Raw genomic sequence first — 22,844 nt, forward strand, 5'->3', positions numbered from 1 at the left:
TTGCCCTGGTTGGTTTATTGAGAAAGGCTGGGAGAAAATGATTACGGAGAGCTTAAAAGTCAGCAGCCAGCTCTGTCCCAGAGGTGGGTGTATTCCAGTGGTGTTTGAGTTACTAATGCCCTTCTGCAGATTGTTCATCTATATGCCAAGCCCCCGGCCATCTTTCAAAGGAAAGGTGCTTAACAAAGTGTGAGATAAGTGTCAGCAGTGACAAGCCAATTTTCATGGTCAGCAGACCCGCTGATAGCTTAGAAATCCACAGGGGGGCCAATTCCAATAAATACTGGCCCTCGTGTGGCACTTATGTAAAATAGGCCACTTATGTTGATCCACAGAACTGGACAGTCCTCGAGACCTCATGGTGACAGCCTCCTCAGAAACCTCCATCTCCCTCATCTGGACCAAGGCCAGCGGCCCCATTGACCACTACCGAATCACATTCACCCCATCCTCTGGGATCGCCTCCGAAGTCACTGTGCCCAAGGACAGGACCTCGTACACACTGACAGATCTAGAGCCCGGGGCAGAGTACATCATTTCAATCACAGCTGAGAGGGGTCGGCAGCAGAGCTTGGAGTCCACGGTGGATGCCTTCACAGGTACCAGGACAGCAGAAATCTCGGCTGGGTTCAGGGATCAATGGATCTTAGTGTGAGAAGGTCATCTAGGCAACCCACTCTTCCAATGCCCCATATCCTTTAGAGAAAGGAAGAATGTAGGTAGAGAAAGAAGAGATAGAGGAGAAACTAATAAATACCTCAAGAGGGAATGGTTGGAGGTGAAGGGGGTGATGAACAAGGCTACCTGCAGGCCTGAAATTTTGTATCTGGTTTCCTATAGGCTGCACACAGTGGTTGATTCTGTTCATAATTCCCTGCCTGCACAAAACCAGTGGGCATTCTGAGGATCCATGGGATCATGTTAAATTCCTTCCAGGACAGAGGTTTTAAATCCTAGATCAGTATCATGAATAGCTCAGAGGTAATGCTGGTTTTATACTGCTGAGGGCATTCATTTTTCAGTGTATGGCTTGGAGGAAGGAGAGTAGACAGGACAGGAGAGTGAGAATGTGGAAGCTCTGGGTCAACAGGTAAAGGTGTAGTCCTTGTCTGCAAGGAAAGGAGATCTCTTCAGTCAGATGCCTCTTCTATCCCAGTGGCCCCACCACCTCATGTGGATTTCAGAACCATCCATGTCCTCTGCTTTGCAGGCTTCCGCCCCATCTCCCATTTGCACTTTTCTCACGTGACCTCCTCCAGTGTGAACATCACCTGGAGTGACCCATCCCCTCCAGCAGACAGACTCATTCTGAACTACAGCCCCCGGGATGAAGAGGAAGAGACGATGGAGGTCTCTCTGGATGCCACCAAGAGGCACGCTGTCCTGATGGGCCTGCAGCCAGCCACCGAGTACATTGTGAACTTGGTGGCAGTCCACGGCACAGTGACCTCTGAGCCCATCATGGGCTCCATCACCACAGGTGAGGCTGGAGGACTTGACAGCAGGTGGTGAGGGGGGTTCCCACAGTAGCCTTCAACAAGTCAATGAAATTTACAAGGAGAAACACCCAAGGAGTAAAGGACCATCTCATTTATCAAGAGAGCGTCTATGAGTTGTTCTGAAACAGCCACCTCTTCCAGGGCCGCACAAAATGTATAAGATGGGAAACTTCCATTTAGAAGGTAGGATGGACTCAATGTCTTGAGGAGGCCAGGCCTTTAATGCATTGGTCCAGATGTCTTCCCACTACCAACTTAGGAGAAAGCCCTGGAGAGAGCTAGTCTCCAAGAGGAAACCCTTCTACAGTGAGGAGACATCTGTTCCTATTCTGGAGTGCCACCTCTTGACGGCCCAGTAAGTTCACTGATGTGAATGATGCTTCCTCAGGATCATATGCGACTAGCATGCAACCATACAGGGACCTGGTACTCGGAGAATGGGGTGATCTGCATGTTGTTTGGAAAACACAGGTACTCTCAGCTGAATTGGATCATTTGTATCTCATCCTTCTCATCTATAATCACAAATATGAGTGTGCATGTGGGTGAGGACATGTGTGTTTGGGTGGTTTCCTACATACTTACAAGAATTCATAAACTGAACAAGTGGATTAAACACTCAGCTGGTTTTGATCCTGCAATCTTCCAGTAGTCAAAAAAACAAAGTATATAGTATAAATAAAATACAGTTTAGGGAAGTGGATTTGTTCTGGACTTGTGCTCTGAAATCCCTCTACAGTCAAGAGCAATTTTTCCAAATTGAACAAAAGGCGGCTGCTTAACAGAGATAGAGAGAGAGTTGGGTTTGTCCAAGAGAAGCTGCCCCAGAGAGAATGACCATTACTCCCAGTTCAAAATAAAACATACAAACTTAAAGGAAATTTCCCAGTTGGCCTACATATAGGTAACAGTTGCTGCATAGGCACAGACCTTGACAATTTGACTTCATGTTGTTAAAATATTCTCCAGGAGCATGACACTGGCCACTCCTATGAGGTTTCAAGAGAGACTTCAGCCTGATCATGGTTTTAAGGTTGCCCTAGTATAAAGTAAGGTCTTGTCTGCCTCTGGGACACCATTAGCTCTTGGTCCACATAAAACCAAAAATAGGAATTTGTTTTTCACACTGTGCTTCCTGTCTTTTTCCCATAACCACCCGGGCGTTGTAGGAATTGATCCCCCCAAAGACATCACAATCAGCAATGTGACCAAGGACTCAGTTATGGTCTCCTGGAGCCCTCCTGTTGCGTCTTTTGATTACTACCGAGTATCATATCGGCCAACACAAGGTAATAAAGTTTCCTGGTTTCTCAAAGATGAATGGGATTTGGAGCTGGATGACGACTGTTATGGGAGAACTAGCGTATCCCAGGGGATATCACCCTCCTGCCTGCAATTTCCTTCCTCTCTGCAGCATGCTGCATCCGAATGGGTTGATGAGGGGCAGCCAAGGAATCCAGAACTCACCAACTCCTCCCACAAAAGGCTTGATTACATTCACTCAAAAAGCAGGCCCTTCACCAGTAGAGTGAACCATGGTAATCGGTCGTCATTATCCAGACAGTGTAGCGAGAAACAAAGAACTCTAGAAGAGTCTACCAAGAGCCAGGGTCACATGCACTTTTCTGAGAGAATGGAAGTCCAAGGCTAAACACCCCAGGGGATGCCTAAAGACACCACAGAGCCAGATGGAGCCTTGGAGGGAACCACAGTGATGGTGGTCCTATTATGGCCACTCCAGCCAAGTTAGGAGTCAGAAGAAGTTGGCCCAGACCTCACCTACATCCTAACAGTTCTTGCTGGTGCATGTGGAATTGTTAATGAAGTAGAGGGTACAATCACTTCCAGTGAGGGGGTGGGATAATTTTCCAGACTACCCTTTCTCTGGGCTGCATGGACCACTCTTTTCTGCCATTCCTTCTATACTGCTTTAAGACTAGTTTGTTAGAAAACCACCTAATAAATAGGTTTTTTTCCCTTTGCTCCTGGGATCCTATATAATGAGGGGGTGGGATCAGCATGCAAGGTCTCTTCAAGTTCCAACATTCCCAGCTTCCCCATCCCCCAACTGGGTGCTGAGCCTTGCACCCATACTGGCTTCATGAAAGAAAGAGTGCCACCAGGAGCTCCTGTATTATGAGCTGCGTATATACGGGATCCACTGAACTTGACCTGTGGCTTCTGTTCTTCCTTAGTGGGACGACTGGACAGCTCGGTGGTGCCCAACACAGTGACAGAATTCACCATCAGCAAGCTGTACCCAGCTACCGAATATGAAATCAGCCTCAACAGCGTGCGGGGCAGGGAGGAGAGTGAGCGGATCTGCACTCTTGTGCACACAGGTGGGCATGTCTCCCTATGGTGGGCCAAGTCGGGACCCTGGCTGAGGACCTGCGACCAACAAAAGAGGGAAAGAGTGAAGTTGTCCCAGCTAATGCAGAGGACACTGATCCTGGGATCCCAGGCTCCTCTCCTGGGTGCTCCTCTGACTCACATTGTTATGTAAAACAATTTGCAATGTTCTCCCCTTTGACCTCCTCTGTAACACCAGCAGTTTAGAGAGACACCTTCTAAGAGTCTTACTTTTTCATGGAACTTCCAGTATGAAAAGGAACCTTCCAAAGACTCATGACAGAATGAATTCCAGAACGGACATCTGATTCATCCCGTCTAATTGTTAAAAAGACTCAGACAAGGAAACTTTACCTTAGAGAAAAAAACAGAAGGGGGCTGTTATTCCAGTAATGACCCTTGGGGTCATGAAACTCCTCATCCTATGTGACCAGAAACCACCAAGTAGCTGCACTTGTTCTTGCTTTATGCTCCAGGGAGGAGGAAGGAGGCGCTTTTCTGTAGAAAAATGATGGGCCAGAGGACAGGGCTCTGGCAGCAGCTCCCCTGCTCTCCTTCTCTGACCCCTCAGCCAGCCCATCATGCAAAACTAGGAAAGATTTGCTGTAGAAGACACAAGAGGGAACAGCCAAAGTTTCCTGTTGCAACCCCAGACCTAACTCTCCATGAGGCTATCGTTCCTGTAGCACACAGGAAAACATCCAGCTTGCCTCATGAGGAGAACACCTGGATTTCCTGAGGCTGCTTACTTCCCTCAGAGAATCGTATTTTCTGAACGAGGGCAACTTGGAATTCCTCACTGCTTCTGTAGATACACTCACTAGCCCAGAAAGAACATCCCTATGGCCATGGCCAAAGAAACATTCCTTCAGAAACTCAAAAAATTATTCATTTAAAGATACCACAGGATGTTCTAATCTTCCTTAATCTCCTTCCATGCCTATGACTACAGATAATGCAGCCATGTTTTTGATTTAATCTTACCCTTTCTATCAAGTTATCTATGACCATTAAAGTATCAACTGATATTGACCTGAAGTGATCTCCAATGAGTAAAAAGAAGCCCCTCCCCACTCCCCATACTTTCCTCAAAGTCTTAGAAATCATGTTAAAGAAATTAGGATTTTTCTCAGTGAGGACAATAAAATGGACTTCAAGAGCCTCCTACCCCGGAAGTAAAGGATAACAACAATTCAGGTCTAAAACTCATTCCTTGGGTTCTTGGTCATAAGCAAGTCTCTCTAACGCAGGTATTCAGTAGTGCACCAACCCAAACTGTCCTCCTTCAAGTTTTAGGCAGAGCTATTTTGGCAACTCCCAATAACCAGATTACTCACAGAAATGTTTTATTTTGTTGTTTTAATATGATGTCTATGATTTTATAACTTTTGGCAATGAGTACTCCTCGGAGTCTCACGGTCAATCTCAGAGAGGTCAAGCTAATTGTAGTCTCATAAGACTTTTCTTCTTTGTTTCTTTTCAATAAGGTTGCATTCGAAGACCTTGTTCAAGGCACAGATTGTGGATACAATTCAGATGTTAAAATTGTAAACACACTTTATGGTTGTTTCTTTGAAATAAAAGACATAGACAAGCGATAAGAACCTTCAGTCACAAAACAGGACCAGATCAACAGCATATCTTGGTCCCCAAAAGTAAATTCCAAGACACGTAGGGTGAGCTGATGCCTAAACTACTGTAATAACCTGCATTTCTAAGATAAATCCCAACTTTATGGAAGGGAGGCACAGTAAGGAAACAAATGCATGGAGCATAGGCAAGTGAGAATAAGAACATGGTGCTATGATGAGCAACCTCTGTTCCTCAACAGGCACTCCTGGCTTTAAGCCTGGACGAAGTCCCTTGACTTTCTATGCCACAAAAAGGATCCCCAGGACTCAGTACAGAGTCAGCCTCGTAAGTAGCAAAGCAAGAATTCAGTAATCAGATCTGACTTTAAAGGCAACCTGAGTCCCATTCTTCATTCCACAAGTATTTACTGAGTAACTTCTAAGTTCCAGGTGCTGGGGTTACTCCCTGACTTCATGGAACTCCCACCATACTTCCTGACGTTCATCAACAGAGACTGTTCCACAAGGCATGCCCCTTGTATTTATCAAAGAACAAAGAGCCTGGGAAGCATATTAGCGCATTAACTAGAAATATAATAGTTTCTATAGCATGTTCTTAGTTTCTCCATTTAGGTTTAAATATCTAAAACACAACATCCATACCTTGGACACCCCCGTAACACCTGACAGCCCTCTGCACATAAGAAGTTAATGAATGAATTAAAAAGGAAGATCTGAGGGCAATTAGGGGAGCATGGGGTGCTTGAGAGGAAGGAGGAATAGGAGAAGGGGAAGGGGCTGGTGGAATCAGAAGGGGAGAAAGGAAAGAGGTCCTCACTCACTTCATTATTTTGTATAGTGCAGCAGCAGACATGCATCCTGGGTGAAACTATAGGAGACGGTTCTCTGCTCTTCCATCCTGCAGTTCCTCTTACCTTTACCTGATATTTTCCTGTACTGTTTCAGCCATGGACAATCCTGTGGATCTGACTGCTACCAACATCACTCCAACAGAAGCTCTGCTGCAGTGGAAGGCACCAGTGAGTGAAGTGGAGAACTACGTCATTGTTCTCACACACTTTGCAGGTGGGTGTCTGCGGTTCTAGGCATCAGGGGGGAACGGCGGGGACTGGGGCTGAAGGCTAGTGTGAAAGTAAAAAAAAAAAAAACATTTTATCCATCTGAGAGAAAACTGGAAATTTTCCTGCTTTAATTTCACCGTAAAGCCCTCAAGATAGCCCCCAAACTCTGTGAACTGTATCAACTATGAGAATTGAGAAAGCCGAAACTAAAAGGTATAAGAAGGGTATGTAACCAAGAGGAAAACAAAAACAGAAACAGCACTTGGAAGACAAAACTCAGAACTTGCCCCAAAATGCTGCAGGCGAGAAAGCTGACTTTTCTAGATATTTAAAGAGCGAACAAAACACTAAAGGACCATCCGTGGTAACAGGTGACAAAGGCTTCAGAACTACTAAGCTCTTCTGTTGCTTTGATCTTCTCTACTCATATCCATCCCAAAAGGTTGAGCCAACATGAAATCTTGAGTTGCAACGTCTTCTTCACCTTACTTGTTCACATTAACACTATTTGAAGTTGAACAGAGAAGCACAAAGCAAAATAATGTTGAGTAATTCAAGTTCCCAAGCCAAGGAAAATTATTTCCCTGCCTAAATTATACATGTGCTCACAGAATATTGTGGGTTATAGGCAGGAATCCAGAGAACAAAGCTACCAGAAGAGAGAAGGCAGGCAGATGTCTTAATTTTCAAAAATGACAGATTAAGTCAATTCTGTCAGCTGAAAAGTAAACTGATTTTCAAAGCTTGGGGAAGTAAAAACCAAAACAGACTATTAAATAAGCTGAAAGGGAATCAGTGATTACTACATACCAGCACAGGTTCACTAAGTATGAGTTTCAACAAAACCACTTTATGTCCTTTTTTTTAATTGGCAAGTCTGAGAGCACATTAGTATCTCAGCAAGGCATTAAAAAGACCCACTTACCACTTAGATGGAAAAATACATGGTGGACCACATTTGGAGTTACATAGCTGATTGAATGATTGACCCTCCTCAGAGAATGAATATCATTACTATGGATACATCCTAACCTCCCTGTGCACATGCAAAAGCCGCTTCAATCCCTACCACTCCTCCTTGCACATTATGACCCTGCATTTCTTAATTCTCACCTGCCTTCTCAAACCACCGTGCACATGCTCTTGCCTCTACCAGGAAATGCTCTCCCTACTTATCTGCCTAGTAAACCCATCCTTTAAGCCTTAGTTTCAACACTATCTCCATTATTCCCCTAAGGCAGTCATATTCACCTGCTCACAGATACGAAGCACAGAGCTCCATCATAGCCATTAATTTCCATTCATTCAACAACTACTTTTGCTGCCCTCCCATGTGCCATGCACTCTCTAAGGCTATAATGATTCAGAGACCAAATATGAGTTCTTGTCTTTGCAGAACTCACTGCTGGTGATGATGCAGACAAGTAAAGAGTTACAACCCAACATGGGCAGTGTCATGATTTGGGCAAGCACAAAACACCAGTGTGCCACCTCTGATGGGCCACTGTGATTTGGGGTGAAGGTGTTGAGGGGAAGAAAGAAGGCAGATCTTAGATAAAGTTAAAGACAAAGAGAATAGGAGAAGAAGGGGCGTTCCAAGAAAAACAGTACCCTGTATGGAGGGAGAGAGTGGGGAGTTTGAGGAAGTGTTGTAGTTGATGCGGCCGGGGAGCTGACGGTTGGCAGCATATGCAAAGGAAGATATTAACGAAATAGAGCCATTATGTGAGCTCTTCCAAAAGACAAAACTGTGATCAATAGAAGCCAAATTCACATATATTTTAATAAACTGAAACAGTGGCCCAAAACTCAGTCAACAAGGCAAAATACAGTAGAAATGAATGCAAAGCTCTTCCCATGGGTGCAAAAAATCAACTAAAACCAACTACACAAGGTAAGGCTGAGGAGTGGATTATAAACAAGATCTCTGATGAATAATCATCTCAGCATGTGATAACAATATCCCATGACTGTCTCAAAACCTATAACAGTATCCTAGGACTGTCTCAAAACCTATGGATTAATATACATAATTGGCACAAATAGAAGCAGAGACTGACCCTGTTTCTTTCATTGTCAGTACAATGAAAACTGACAATGTACTGACGTTACAATGTATTGTAATGAAACAATCTCAATGATTGTTTTCAATTCTCTTCTGAGTTTTGTATTTCAGCAGGGACACTGATAGACTGCTACTCGTTTAGAGAAAGGTAGCCAGGATTGTGACAGTTTTAGAATCATCACATACATATAATGGGGACTGGGGGCTGAATTTTCTCAGTCTAGAAGAGAGAAGACTTGACTAGGAAGGGTGGGGGGCAGGAAGAGGTCAGGTAGACAAAGGATTTGGTTTATCCTTGTAACTCCAGAGACCCGAGTAGAAGTTATACAAAAGACAATTTGGCCTCCAAATAATTTCTCAATTAAGATGCAAAACAAGAAGAGAGGGGAGCTTTGTATGGAATAAAATGCTAAGCTCAATAACCTCGAAAAGATTTTTTCCAAAATTCTCTAATATTGCATCTTTATGAAATGCCTTTGGATTTGATAGGTGTTTCCTAAGTTGAAGAACCTTATTCATTCCTTATCCATAACCGTCTGATTTCAGTTGCTGGAGAGACGATCCTGGTTGATGGAGACCGTGAGGAATTCCAGCTTGTTGACCTGCTTCCTAGGACCCACTATACCGTCACTATGTATGCCGCCAGTGGGCCTCTCACCAGTGGCACGATCAGCACCAACTTCTCTACCCGTGAGTACATGGTCAGCTACATATCTAGTATCCTGAGAGGCTTTTATTGATCCTGAAAATGATCAGTTTCCATGTGCTCAACTAGATTATAGTCTATAGGTTTTGGACAATGCAGCTGTGAGCTATCCGTATTTTAGTTAACTGCTGCCCAAATGCCAGTGAAAGTGAGTTGCAGCTCTTTTCCTGGGTCTGGCTGACAGCAGTACAACCAGGCCAACAGAGGCCAGTACTGAGAATGCATCTGGCCCGGAAAAATCTGATAGATATTAAAGAGCTTAATATTGGGGAGGGAGTTGCTGGGTATGGTCATGGCCAGGAGAACAGTAGACAAAGGTATAGATGTGGGAATGTTATATGTTCAAGAGTGAACTCACAGACATGCAGGTTTAACAAGGTCATGGTTTCAGACCTAGAGGGTCAGATCGGAAGATATCACATCTAGGCCCGGAGGGTCAGGTGAGGGAAGGGGGAATAGCTGGAGGAATGATCACGACATGACGATTACCTTCTGACCCAGGAGTGCCCTTTAGGCTCCTGTCCAAGCTAGAACTGGGGTTAGCATGTGAGCAGCCCAGAGACCACACAGGTAGACAGACTGATCTACGTGCCTGGAATCAAAGAGAAAGGAGATAGACGGGCAGGCACTACTGGCATTTTCTCCTCTCTTCAGTCCTGGACGCTCCTGCCAATCTGACAGCAAGTGAAGTCACCAGACAAAGTGCCCTGATCTCCTGGCAGCCTCCCAGAGCAGAGACTGAGAATTACATCTTGACCTACAAATCCACCGATGGAAGCCGCAAGGTGAGATTTTTCTGGAGAGGGGAAAGACCGTTGCTGTCCAGCAATCCGCAAGGGAACAAGCTAGGTTTGCCACTACGGATACCCAGCGTGCTGTTGAGGAAAGAGCCCTCATCTGCAAGCCAGCGATCTGGGTGCTAGTCTTGCCTCCACTACTACTCTCCACACAAGTTGAGGCAAAGCACTCAACCTCTCTGAGCCTCCGTTTCTTCTCTAGGTAATGGGGGCATCTACCCTGCAACTTCACTTAGTTGTGGTGATGCGACCAATATGACGACGCACCAGCTTCCAAGGCAATATAAGGACACAGTATTGGAACGGTTTTTCACTGACAGGGCCAAGCAACCATGAGCTGGATACCAAACTGGACAGTCTCCTATGCCTCTAGATAAGCATGATAAAGGCTACATCTATATAGCCCGCAGTAGAGATGACAAATTTCGGTTTTAGGTGACCAGTTGAAACAGTTCACCTAGAGCACTGGTTGTCAAATTTTTGTTAACAGTGGAATCCTTTTTAAAAGTGAAATCATATTCAGAAGCCAAATACAGAGAATAGAGCTAGACTGTTGGATGTGGAAGAGGGAAGCCTAGGTTCCTGCATCTCAGGGCTCCAGGAGGCCCTGTGCAATCCGAAAACCACTGGGTTCAATAATGCCGGGCCTAAGTTTCTCCCAATGTGCATCCGTGAGATAGGAGCTGGCCTCAGTCTCACATAGGAGCTGTTTTCCCTGCTTATTGGAACGGTTTCCTTCTTGCATAATGTGGGATGGAGAGGATAAAAATGGCCACTGCAATACCGACCTTGGGGTCTGAACTTCCCTTCTCCACTGCCCTCCATGGTGACCCCTCTGCTCACCCCTTTCCACCTCCCTCCTCCGCTTATCCCACAGGAGCTGATTGTGGATGCGGAGGACACGTGGATCCGACTAGAGGGCCTGTCTGAGAGCACAGACTACACGGTGCTCCTGCAGGCAGCCCAGGACACCGAGCGGAGCAGCATCACCTCCACCGCCTTCACCACAGGTGAGAGATTTCCTGCTGCCCTGATGCCTTCTCCTCCCCTGGGTGGCGTCTGGCTCCTCGGCTGCCTCTGCTGAGACTTGGCCAGGGAGGAGCCCATCAGAGAAACTCAACTGCCTCTTCCGGCAAAGGAAAATAATTATTCCCTCCACTCCTGCCTTCCAAGGCCCTGCCAGGAGCCTCTCACTACCAAGGCAACCACAGGAGCCAGCAGTGCAAAGTCCTGGTCCACCTGCCCCAACTAAATGCACCAAGTAAGAGAGCAGGCTCCTGTTTAGATTTTCTGCAAGGGTCTTTCCAGCACAGTTTGTCCTTCCCTCCTTCCTTCTTCTGCTGCCTGTAATCAGATTCACCTAGGAAAAGTCACAGGAGTAAAGCCCCAATATTAAAACTGTGGTTCTTCTCCACACACAAAGCACTTTTGCACTTCTATGGTCTCAACTCATCCTTATAACAACTGGTGAGAAGGGCCTTATTATCCCCATTTCATCTCAGATGATGAAACTCAGGTGCATGGAGATCAAATAACTTACATGGTAGTAAGTGGCTGGGTCAGAACTTGAACCAAGGTCTTCTCCTTCTAAATCCAGCATTCTTCCTGCCTTCCCTCATTCAAGGATCAGCAGAAGATACTGGAAATGCCCTTAAGGGATAAGGTTGTCCTAATGTGTATAACAGGAAATTAACTAACACCTGACCTTTGAGAGCTACCTGACAGGCACTGCTGTTCTAACTGCATTACGTGTACTATTTAATTCTCATGATAGCCTGTGAGGTATGTTCTAGTATCCTTATTTACAGATGAGGAAATTGGGCCACAGAGAGGTGAGGTAACTCACCTAAGATCCCATAGCTCTCAAGTAGGAGACCTGGGATTGACCCCCAGTTGTTCTGCCTCTGGGGTCTGTGCTGTTAGCAACCCTTTCTAACACTTCCCACGGTACCTCTCTACAGTCTGTAATGTGGGACTGCCCAGTCCAGACCTTGAATTCTCTCCGCCTCCCATGTTCGGAGGGGGTTGGCTCTACACAGTGTGGGGCAAGTGTAGGCATGTTCCTTACCCCTAGACACACTTCTGCCTGCCGTCTTAGAGCACCAGGGTGATTGGATTCCTGTCCACACCCCAGAGCCCATCCTCCCATCACCAGAGAGAAGTGACAGAAATTCCCCCATCCCTACCCAGGTGCCTCCCCGCCTAGACTTGTTCTGAATAACAAAGCAGGACACTGGATCAAATACATTAAAACATCGCTAGTGATTCTTTAGGGTAGTGAGATTATGAGTGAGTCCCCTTTTTCTTTCTGTTTTATACTTTTCAATATCTTGCAAAGTGTCGACAATGAGCACATTAATCAGAAAAATAATTTTTAATTAAAAAATAAAAATAAACCTTGCTCACACAACTAAGAAATGAATCCAAGATGGGTCCTTGACAGGTGGAATTTGGAGGACACTTGATCTCTTTTATGGGCTGACGTCGGTTACGCTCACACTCCATGACCTTTCTAGGGGTATCTTATCTCAGAACCAAGGCATCACCCTCTTCTTGGTCAAGCTCTTCCCTGCACATTCACAGGTTAATTAAAGGGTCCTCTAGGCTTTCCTTTCCTAAGCCAACACTCTAAGACCCATGGATTGGAGCTTTTTCACTGAATTAAAATTTTCCTTCCCCTAAAACAAATACAGATGACAGAAACATAAACAGAGCCCCTGATCTGCATATTTATTAGGTCTAAACTAATCATTTCATTCCAAAAATGCATGGGTTTCAAGGCTTGCTCAGTGTAGTATGAGCTTTCAATTCCCATCCTGGTAATGCCACAGCTAGTGGTTGTGAGCAGGACGGCAATATGCCTGAGGTTTCTGCAGTATCTTGCAGTTGTGCCTTGCTCCAGGTCTGCCTGGGCTGTAAAATATGCCAGCTTCTGTGCCCACCGCTGGCCTCTCTTAGAGGAAGCTGCCTCCAGCGGGTGTGCAATAGTTAGAATCCCAAATCCAGCTGGGGGCCCAGCAAGATCCAATAAACAGAGGGTTGACAATTCGTGGAAATTTGGGGAAGAGCCCAGGGGAGTGGCTTTGTTCGGAGGACAGCACAGGGGGACCATCAGGATGTATTTAGGTATTTCTTCGTTTGTTTGTATGAGACTTCAACTGACACTGGGCGACTGCAGCATGACCAATACCCCTCGGAAAGGAGAACACTGAAAAGCCCACTTGCCCGTACCCTCAATGTAAGTTACTGCCTGAGTTGCTCCAAGCAGTTTGGGGAATCAGTTGCCCCAAGCAGTTTGGGGAAGGACTTGCTACTACAACTACAGTGGTACATGGCAAAGATGGGTCCACGTTTAGAAGTTTTCACAGAGTTTTACTGCAAAGCTCAACTTTAAATCTCAATCACTGATGCATACCAAACCCTGCTGGCTTTGTCTTGGAAATTTATCAGAACCCCCTGAACTGACCAGTTACAGAATGAAAAGTTCACGGACAGAAGTAATGCATGTGACATCACCTTGCACAAAGCCTGGCACACAGCAGACATAATAAATGGTGGTTGAGTGGAATAGTTAAATCCCAGCTGCAGAGCACAGAAGAGGGGTTTCTGGTTAAAGAAAGCTCTAGGAGGAGAGGATTCTCAGTATCCTTCAAAGGGAAGACACAGGCAAAAAGCTACTGCCTGCAGAGTACGATGCCCAGCGTCCCTCTGATTGCAGGCTCTTTCTGCCACCCCACATGCAAATTTCCCTGAATAAATTACACAAAGCCTACAGAGTCATTTGCGTGTCAATATTAATGAGTCCTCATTGCCTGTGCCACGCCCTCCCCCTTTTCTACCCCCATCCTCCAATTGCCCCACCAAAAAAGCAAATTTTATTAAAGAAGAAGAGAGTACAAGGGTACCAGCTTCTTAAGTATGGGGGTGGAGATGTCCTCAAGAAGAGGATTGGGGTTTACTTGATAGGTGGCATGAGCTAGACTCCTTTACAAGGAGTTTGGGTAAAGAGAGGCCTCCGGCACCTGGGCGCCCAGGTGCTTCTCATCCCAGAACTCCCCTGTCTGCCCGTATATCTCCTGAGATGCCCTGAGAGTGGGCTTCCTCTGGGAAGAGAGGTTGGGGCAGCAGCGCCTCAGGTCTGATTCTGCTCTTCTCTGAACACCCCCAACACTCAGCACATCCCAAACCATCCTCTTCCTGCCCCTCCATCAGGACCAGCGCTTATTCCCTTCACACCTCTGAAGCCACATAGTGTATGTACCCTGCAAGCTCCATCTGCAGGATCCTGTCACTTGCTTAAAAGAGAGAGAGAGAGAGAGAGAGGAAAAGAGAAAGAAACAAAAACAAAGAGCAGAGTATCTGCCCTTACTCGAAAGATTGGAGGCCTGCTGGCCTGAACCCCATGAATCACTCCTGCTGGGCAAGAGGGCTGAGGAACACCAGAGCATCCTATGTTATGGCAAACCAGGGCTGATGGATTTAGAGGCTAATTTCATTCTAATAACTGGCATCCTTTCTGACTTCACTGACAGTACCTGAGCTTTCCACTCATCAGCATCCTATTCTTAGGACAGGCTGATCTCAGCTGATCTTTCTAAGCATTTTTATGTTGTGTCTTAGGGAACAAAAGAGCTTAAAGCTGGACCCCAAAGTGGCCTCCATCCATTGACAAGCCCTCATCTTGTCCTGGGTGGGCCAAGTAAAGAGACTCATTTCAAGTAGATGCCTACTTAAGGGTCTAGAAAAAAGTTGAGATGTTACAAAAAATAAAATAAAAATAAAAGAGAGAGAGACAAAAGGGAAGAACTGGCTCCCACAAAACCTCAAAAAACTCCTTTGATCAAGATGTCTCCCCTTGTTGCATTCCTGCCATATAACATAAGCCCATTTCATTTTTTCCATCATGTTAATAGCTTCCTGTCCTCTTGTCTCTGCTGTTTGCACAAGACTCTGGGGGGAATTAAATACAAGTAGTATGGAAGAGAAAAAAAAATATGGACGCATTATTTATAATTTACTGTCGCCTGAAATTTCATTCAAGGTCTACTTGTCTTTTAGAAACATGAATATAAATGAGGAAACAAATATTCCCCACAGAGCAACAGGGACTTTGTGAAATGATCTTCTGAGAAGCCAATTTCGTTGTCTATTTTAATACTATAAGAAGCAAACAAGGCGCTCACTAAAGCTTGTCCTCCGAGACAGTGAACACAATAAAACTGGTTGTCTTGACCTTGAGGTCAAGCGAAGACAATCATTTTCGGAAGCCCCCAGAGATGGGTAATGAGAAGTTTTCTTTATTGCCTGTGCTTCCGTCCCTGCTCTTCCAAAGTCAGGCTGAGCTGCTCTCTGGGGCTTTTAAGGAAAACTCCGGGAGTGTACTCTAACACAAGCTTCAGTTTTTGAGGTTGTGAAAATTAAGGAAAATGGGCAAACCCTAGGTTCTGGAACAATAGGTGGTGGACCATACAAGTCCACATAGTTATCAGTGGGCAAGGAAAGCCTGATGACCACTGTTCATTGCAATCTACTCCTATATATGCCACACTTCCCCGCACCAGAGTAGGGAACTGAAGGGGCTTCTCTCCGCTCCACTACTTAGAAACAGCTCTGAGTACAGCTGAGTAAACAGCTCTGAGTAAACTTCACTGAGACAAGCAAACCCCTAAAAGGAGAGGCCCACCTTCTCCTTTGTCCATCAGGGTACCTGTGCTAGATAAGTATTAGCTATTATTATTTGAACTTTTGAAGTCTTTCTTAAAAAAATCTTTCCCTTGCCTGTAGGACACAAACATATTTTTCTATATATCCTTCTATTAACTTACTGGATTTATTTGTATATCTAGTCTATTTTGTACACAGTATTAAGTAGGGAAACAGTGAGCCAATTTCCCCAGCATCTTCTACTGAATAGTCCATCTATTCTCCACTGATTTGTGGTGCTGTATTGTATATTAAATTCCCATATATACATGGCTCTGTCTCTGAACTCCTATTCTATTCCATGCTCTATTTATCTGTTCTTTTGTCAACACTACATTGTGCTTTTTTTAGCCTCCCCCAACGTTTAATGTTTTTGACATCATATTCTACACCTTTTTGTTTCGTGTATCCTTTAACTACTTATTGTGAATATAGGTGTTTTTACTACTGCTGTCTTTTAAACTTCCTATAGCTTTATAAGTGGTTGATCTACTACCTTTACTGTATGTTTGCCTTTACCAGTGAGATTTTTCCTTTCGTAATTTTCATGTTTCTAATAATGGTCTTTTCCTTTCCACTTAAAGAAGTCTCTTAACATGTCCTGTAATGCCAGTTTAGTTGTGCTGAACTCTTTTAGCTTTTGTTTGTCCATAAAACTCTTTATCTCTCCTTCAAATCAGTAAGATAGGCCTGCTGGGTAGACTATGGTTGTAGGTTCTTTCCTTTTATCACTTTGAATATATCATGCTACACCCTCTGGCCTGAAAAGCTTCTACTGAAAAGTCAGCTGAAAGTCTCATGGGAGTCCCCTTGTATGAAACTAGTTGCTTTTCGCTTGCTGCTTTTAAAATTCTTTCTCTTTAATTTTTGCCATTTGAATTATAAAGTGTCCTGATGTGGACCTTTGGGCTCATCTTGTTTGGGATCCTGTCCTTCCTGAACTTGGATGTCTCTTTCCTTTCCCAGGTTAGGAAAGTTTTCAGCTATTATTTCTTCAAATAAATTCTTTGCCCTCTTTTCTCCCTCTTCTCCTTCTGGGACCCCAATAACGTGAATGTTAGTACACTTAATGTCATTCCAGAGGTCTCTTAAACTATCTTCATTTTCTTAAGTTATTTTTCTTTTTTCTGTTCAGCTTGGGCAATTTCCACTGCTCTGTCTTCCAGTTCTCTGATCTGTTCCTCTGTATCATCTAATCCACTGTTGATTTCTTTTAGTTTTTGTGTTTTTTTTAATTCAGTTATTGTATTCTTTGGTTCTCTTTGGGTCTTCTTTGTATTTTCTAACTCTTTGTCAAACTCCTCACTATATTCATTCATTCTTCTCCTGAGTTCAACCATCTTTATGATTGTTACCTTGAAGTCTCCTGGGTAGACTGGTATCTCCACTTTGTTTAGTTCTTTTGAGGTTTTGTCTTGTTCTTTCATTGGAACATATTCCTATGTCTTCTCATTTTGCCTCATTCTCTATTTTTATTTCTACATATTAAGTAGGTCAGTTATGTTTCCCCGTCTCGGATTGGTAGCCTTATGTAGAAGACGTCCTATGGGGCCCAGCAGCACACTGCTCTCTGGTCACCAGAGCTATATACTCTAGAAGTTCCCCCTACATGGGCTGTGTGGGCCCTTCTGTTGTGGCAGGGCTGACTATTGTGGGTATGCTCGTAGGTGGGACTGGCCTCTGGCCTGGTTGGCTGCCTGGCCCTGACCCATGTGGCGGTTGCTGGCCCATGGTAGACAGGGCCAGGTTCTGGTGAGGCTAGCTGTGTAGTCCAGGGGATCCAAGGCTAGTGCCAGACCACTGGTGGGCAGGTAAGCCCCTGGTGCTAATAGGCTAGAAGGAGGATCCCAAAGTGGCACATGCCAGCACCAGTGTCCTTGTTGTAGGACAAGCTCCCCAAAATGCCTGCCACCAACATCTATGTCCCCAGGGGGCATCCCAGTTGCCTCCTGCCTCTTTGGGAGGCTCTCCAAGAAAAGCAAGTGGGTCTGATCCAGGCTTCGTTCAAATTCCTGCCTCTGCACTGGGACTCACTTGCCACTATCTCCCCCCATCGCAGACCCTGGCCTCAACTAGGGTGGTCAGGAAAGGCCTCTCTTTGAGCTGAGACATTTCAGCCAGGAGTTGCAAGATGAGAGTGAATCACACAAGAAAAGCATTCCAAGCCTAGAGAAGAGTAATTACTACAACTCGAGGGAGGAATAACTTTGCCATGTTCAACAGATTAAAAGAAAGTCAGGAAACTGGTTCAAGATGGAGGAGTAGAAGGACGTGCTCTCAGTCCCTCTTGCGAGAGCAGTGAAATCACAACTAACTGCTGAACAATCATCTACAGGAAGACACTGGAACTCACCACAAAAGATACCCCACATCCAAAGACAAAGGAGAAGCCACAATGAGATGGTAGGAGGGGTGCAACACAATAAAATCAAATCCCATAACTGCTGGGTGGGTGACTCACAAACTGGAGGACAATTTTACCACAGAAGTCCACCCACTGAAGTGAAGGTTCTGAGCCCCACGTCAGGCTTCCCAATCTTGGGTTCTGGCAATGGGAGGAGGAATTCCCAGAGAACCAGACTTTGAAGGCTAGCGGGATTTGCTTGCATGACTTAGACTGGACCAGGGGAAACAAAGACTCCACTCCTGGAGGGCACACTCAAAGTACTGTGCACATCAGGACCAAGGGGGAAGGAACAGTGACCCCATAGGAGACTGAACCATATCTACCAGCTAGTGTTGGAGGGTCTCCTGCAGAAGCAGGGGGTGGCTGTGGCTCACCACAGGGACAAGGACACAGGCAGCAGAAGCTCTGGGAAGAACTCCTTGGCATGAGCCCTCCTGGAGTCCGCCATTAGTCCCACCAAAGAGCCTGTAGCTTCCAGTCCTGGGTCGCCTCAGGCCAAACAACCAACAGGGAGGGAACTCAGCCTCACCCATCAGCAGACAAGCAGATTAAAGTTTTACTGAGCTCTGTCTACCAGAGCAACACCCAGCTCTACCCACCACCAGTCCCTCCCATCAGGAAGCTTGCACAAGCCTCTTAGATAACCTCATCTACCAGAGGGCAGACAGCAGAAGCAAGAACTACAATCCTGCAGCCTGTGGAATGAAAACCACATTCACAGAAATATAGACAAGATGGAAAGGCAGAGGACGATGTACTAGATGAAGGAGCAAGATAAAACCCCAGAAAAAGAGAACTAAATGAAGTGGAGGTAGGCAGGCTTCCAGAAAATGAATTCAGAATAATGATAGTGAAGATGATCCAGGACATCGGAAAAAGAATGGAGGCAAAGATCGAGAAGATGCAAGAAATGTTTAACAAAGACCTAGAAGAATTAAAGAAGAAACACCTAGAAGAATTAAACAACAAACAAACAGAGATGAACAATACAATAAATTAAATGAAAAATACACTAGAAGGAATCAATAGCAGAATAACTGAGGCAGAAGAACAGATAAATGACCTAGAAGACAGACTGATGGAATTCACTGCAGCAGAACAAAATAAAGAAAACAGAATGAAAAGAAGTGAAGACAGCATAAGAGACCTCTGGGACAACATTAAACGCACCAACATTCGCATTACAGGGGTCCCAGAAGGAGAAGAGAGAGGGAAAGGACCCAAGAAAATATTTGAAGAGATTATAGTTGAAAACTTCCCTAACATGGGAAAGGAAATAGCCACCCAAGTCCAGGAAGCACAGAGTCCCATACAGGATAAACCCAAGGAGAAACACACCGAGACACATAGTAATCAAATTGAACAAAATTAAAGACAAAGAAAAATTATTAAAAGCAACAAGGGAAAAACGACAAATAACATACAAAAGAACTCCCATAATGTTGACAGCTGATTTCTCAGCAGAAACTCTCCAAGACAGAAGGGAGTGGCACAATATATTTAAAGTGATGAAAGGGAAGAAGCTACAATCAAAATTACTCTACCCAGCAAGGATCTCATTCAGATTTGATGGAGAAATCAAAAGCTTTACAGACAAGCAAAAGCTAAGACAATTCAGCACCACCAAACCAGCTCTATGACAAATGCTAAAGGAACTTCTCTAAGTGGGAAACACAAGAGAAGAAAAGGACCTACAAAAACAAACCCAAAACAATTAAGAAAATGGTAATAGGAACATACATATTGATAATTACCTTAAACGTGAATGCATTAAATGCTCCAACCAAATGACACAATAGACCAGATAGATTTAATTGATATTTATAGGACATTCCATCCAAAAACAGCAGATTACACTTTTGTCTCAAGTGCACATGGAACATTCTCCAGGATAGATCACATATTGGATCACAAATCAAGCCTTGGTAAAATTAAGAAATTTGAAATCATATCAAGGATCTTTTCCAACCACAACGCTATGAGATTAGAAGTAAATTACAGGGAAAAATACGTAAAAAACACAAACATATGGAGGCTAAACAATACGTTACTAAATAACCAAGAGACCACTGAAGAAATCAAAGAGGAAATCAAAACATACCTAGAGACTAAGCCCGTGCACCACAACTACTGAGCCTGCGCTCTACAGCCTGTAAGCCACAACTACTGAGCCCGTGCGCCTAGAGCCCATGCTCTGCCAGAAGAGAAGCCACAGCAATGAGAAGCTTGCGCACAGCAACAAAGACCCAATGCAGCCAAATGACAATGAAAACACAATGATCCAAAACCTATGGGATGCAGCAAAAGCAGTTCAAAGGGGAAGGTTATAGCAATACAATCCTACCTCAAGAAACACCTCAAATAAACCATCTAACCTTACACCTAAGAAACTAGGGAAAGAAGAACAAACAAAACCCAAAGTTAGTAGAAGGAAAGAAATCATAAAGATCAGAGCAGAAATAAATGAAATAGAAACAAAGAAAACAATAGTAAAGATCAATAAAACTAAAAGCTGGTTCTTTGAGAAGATAATCAAAATTGATAAACCTTTAGCCAGACTCATCAAGAAAAAGGAGAGGACTCAAATCAATAAAATTAGAAATGAAAACGGAGAAGGTACAACGGACACCACAGAAATACAAAACATCATAAGAGACTACTACAAGCAACTCTATGCCAATAAAATGGACACCTGGAAGAAATGGACAAATTCTTAGAAAGGTATAACCTTCCAAGACTGAACCAGGAAAAAATAGAAAATATGAACAGACCAATCACAAGTAATGAAATTGAAAATGTGATTAAAAATCTTCTAACATGGGCTTCCCTGGTGACCCAGTGGTTAAGAATCTGCCTGCCAATGCAGGGGACACGGGTTCAAACCCTGGTCTGGGAAGATCCCACATGCCGCGGAGCAACTAAGCCCGTGCACCACAACCACTGAGCCTGCGCTCTAGAGCCTGTGAGCCACAACTACTGAGCCTGTGCACCTACAGCCCATGCTCCGCCACAAGAGAAGCCATGGCAATGAGAAGCCTGCGCACAGCAACAAAGACCTAACGCAGCCAAAAACAAATAAAAATGAATAAATTAAAAAAAATCTTCCAACAAAGAAAAGTCCAGGACCAGATGGCTTCACAGGTGAATTCTATCAAACATTTAGAGAAGAGCTAACACCCATCCTTCTCAAACTCTTCCAAAAAAGTGCAGAGGAAGGAACACTCCTAAACTCATTCTACGAGGCCACCATCACCCTGATACCAAAACCAGACAGAGATACTACAAAAAAAGAAAATTACAAACCAATAACACTGATGAATATAGATTCAAAAATCCTCAACAAAATACTAGCAAACCAAATCCAACAACACATTAAAAGGATCATATACCATGATCAAGTGGGATTTATCTCAGGGATGCAAGCCTTCTTCAATATACACAAATCAATCAATGTGATACACCATATTAAAAAACTGAAGAAAAAAAGCCACGTGATCATCTCCATAGATGCAGAAAAAACTTTTGACAAAATTCAACACTCATTTACGATAAAAACTCTCCAGAAAGTGGGCATAGAGGGAAGCTACCTCAACATAATAAAGGCCATATATGACAAACCCACAGCAAACATCATTCTCAAAGGTGAAAAACTGAAAGCATTTCCTCTAAGATCAGGAACAAGACAAGGATATCCACTCTAGCCACTATTATTCAACATAGTTCTGGAAGTCCTAGCCATGGCAATCAGAGAAGAAAAAGAAATAAAAGGAATACAAATTGGAAAAGAAGAAATCAAACTATCACTGTTTGCAGATATATAGATAACCCTAAAGATGCCACCAGAAAACTACTAGAGCTAATCAATGAATTTGGTAAAGTTGCAGGATACAAAATTAATGCACAGAAATCTCTTGCGTTCCTATACACTAACAATGAAAGATCAGAAAGAGAAACTAAGGAAACAATCCCACTCACCATTGTAACCAAAAGAATAAAACACCCAGGAATGAACCTACCTAAGGAGGTAAGAGACCTGTACTCAGAAGACTATGACACTGATGAAAGAAATCAAAGATGACACTAACAGATGGAGAGATATACCTTGTTCTTGGATTGGAAGAATCAATATTGTGAAAATGACTATATTACCCAAAGCAATCTACAGATTCAATGCAATCCCTATCAAATTACCAATGGCAATTTTTACAGAACTAGAACAAAAAATCTTAAAATTTGTATGGAGACACAAAAGACCCCGAATAGCCAAAGCAATCTTCAGGGAAAAAAACAGAGCTGGAGGAATCAGACTCCCTGGCTTCAAACTATACTACAAAGCTACAGTAATCAAGACAATATGGTACTGGCACAAAAACAGAAATACAGATCAATTATACAGGATAGAAAGCCCAGAGATAAACCCACACACCTATGGTCAACTAATCTATGACAAAGGAGGCAAGAATATACAATGGAGAAAAGACAGTCTCTTCAATAAGTGGTGCTGGGACAACTGGACAGCTACAGGTAAAAGGATGAAATTAGAACACTCCCTAACACGATACACAAAAATAAACTCAAAATGGATTAGGGCTTCCCTGGTGGTGCAGTGGTTGAGAGTCCACCTGCTGATGCAGGGGACATGGGTTCGTGCCCTGGTCCAGG

General features: G+C 44.1%; 1 protein-coding gene across 1 annotated transcript in view; it reads left to right on the forward strand.

Annotated features, from left to right (window-relative positions):
* Positions 1-22,844, forward strand: part of TNR (tenascin R) — an 83,141-nt gene that overhangs the window by 40,645 nt on the left and 19,652 nt on the right. Inside the window, exons 9-16 of the mRNA XM_060142173.1 lie at positions 336-599; positions 1,211-1,480; positions 2,669-2,788; positions 3,695-3,841; positions 6,389-6,508; positions 9,116-9,259; positions 9,930-10,060; positions 10,950-11,082. Coding sequence (XP_059998156.1) covers positions 336-599; positions 1,211-1,480; positions 2,669-2,788; positions 3,695-3,841; positions 6,389-6,508; positions 9,116-9,259; positions 9,930-10,060; positions 10,950-11,082 — 1,329 coding nt within the window. The remainder of the gene's footprint in view (positions 1-335; positions 600-1,210; positions 1,481-2,668; positions 2,789-3,694; positions 3,842-6,388; positions 6,509-9,115; positions 9,260-9,929; positions 10,061-10,949; positions 11,083-22,844) is intronic.

The sequence above is a fragment of the Lagenorhynchus albirostris genome, chromosome 2, assembly GCF_949774975.1.
Source record: "Lagenorhynchus albirostris chromosome 2, mLagAlb1.1, whole genome shotgun sequence".
Taxonomy (NCBI): Eukaryota; Metazoa; Chordata; class Mammalia; order Artiodactyla; family Delphinidae; genus Lagenorhynchus; species Lagenorhynchus albirostris.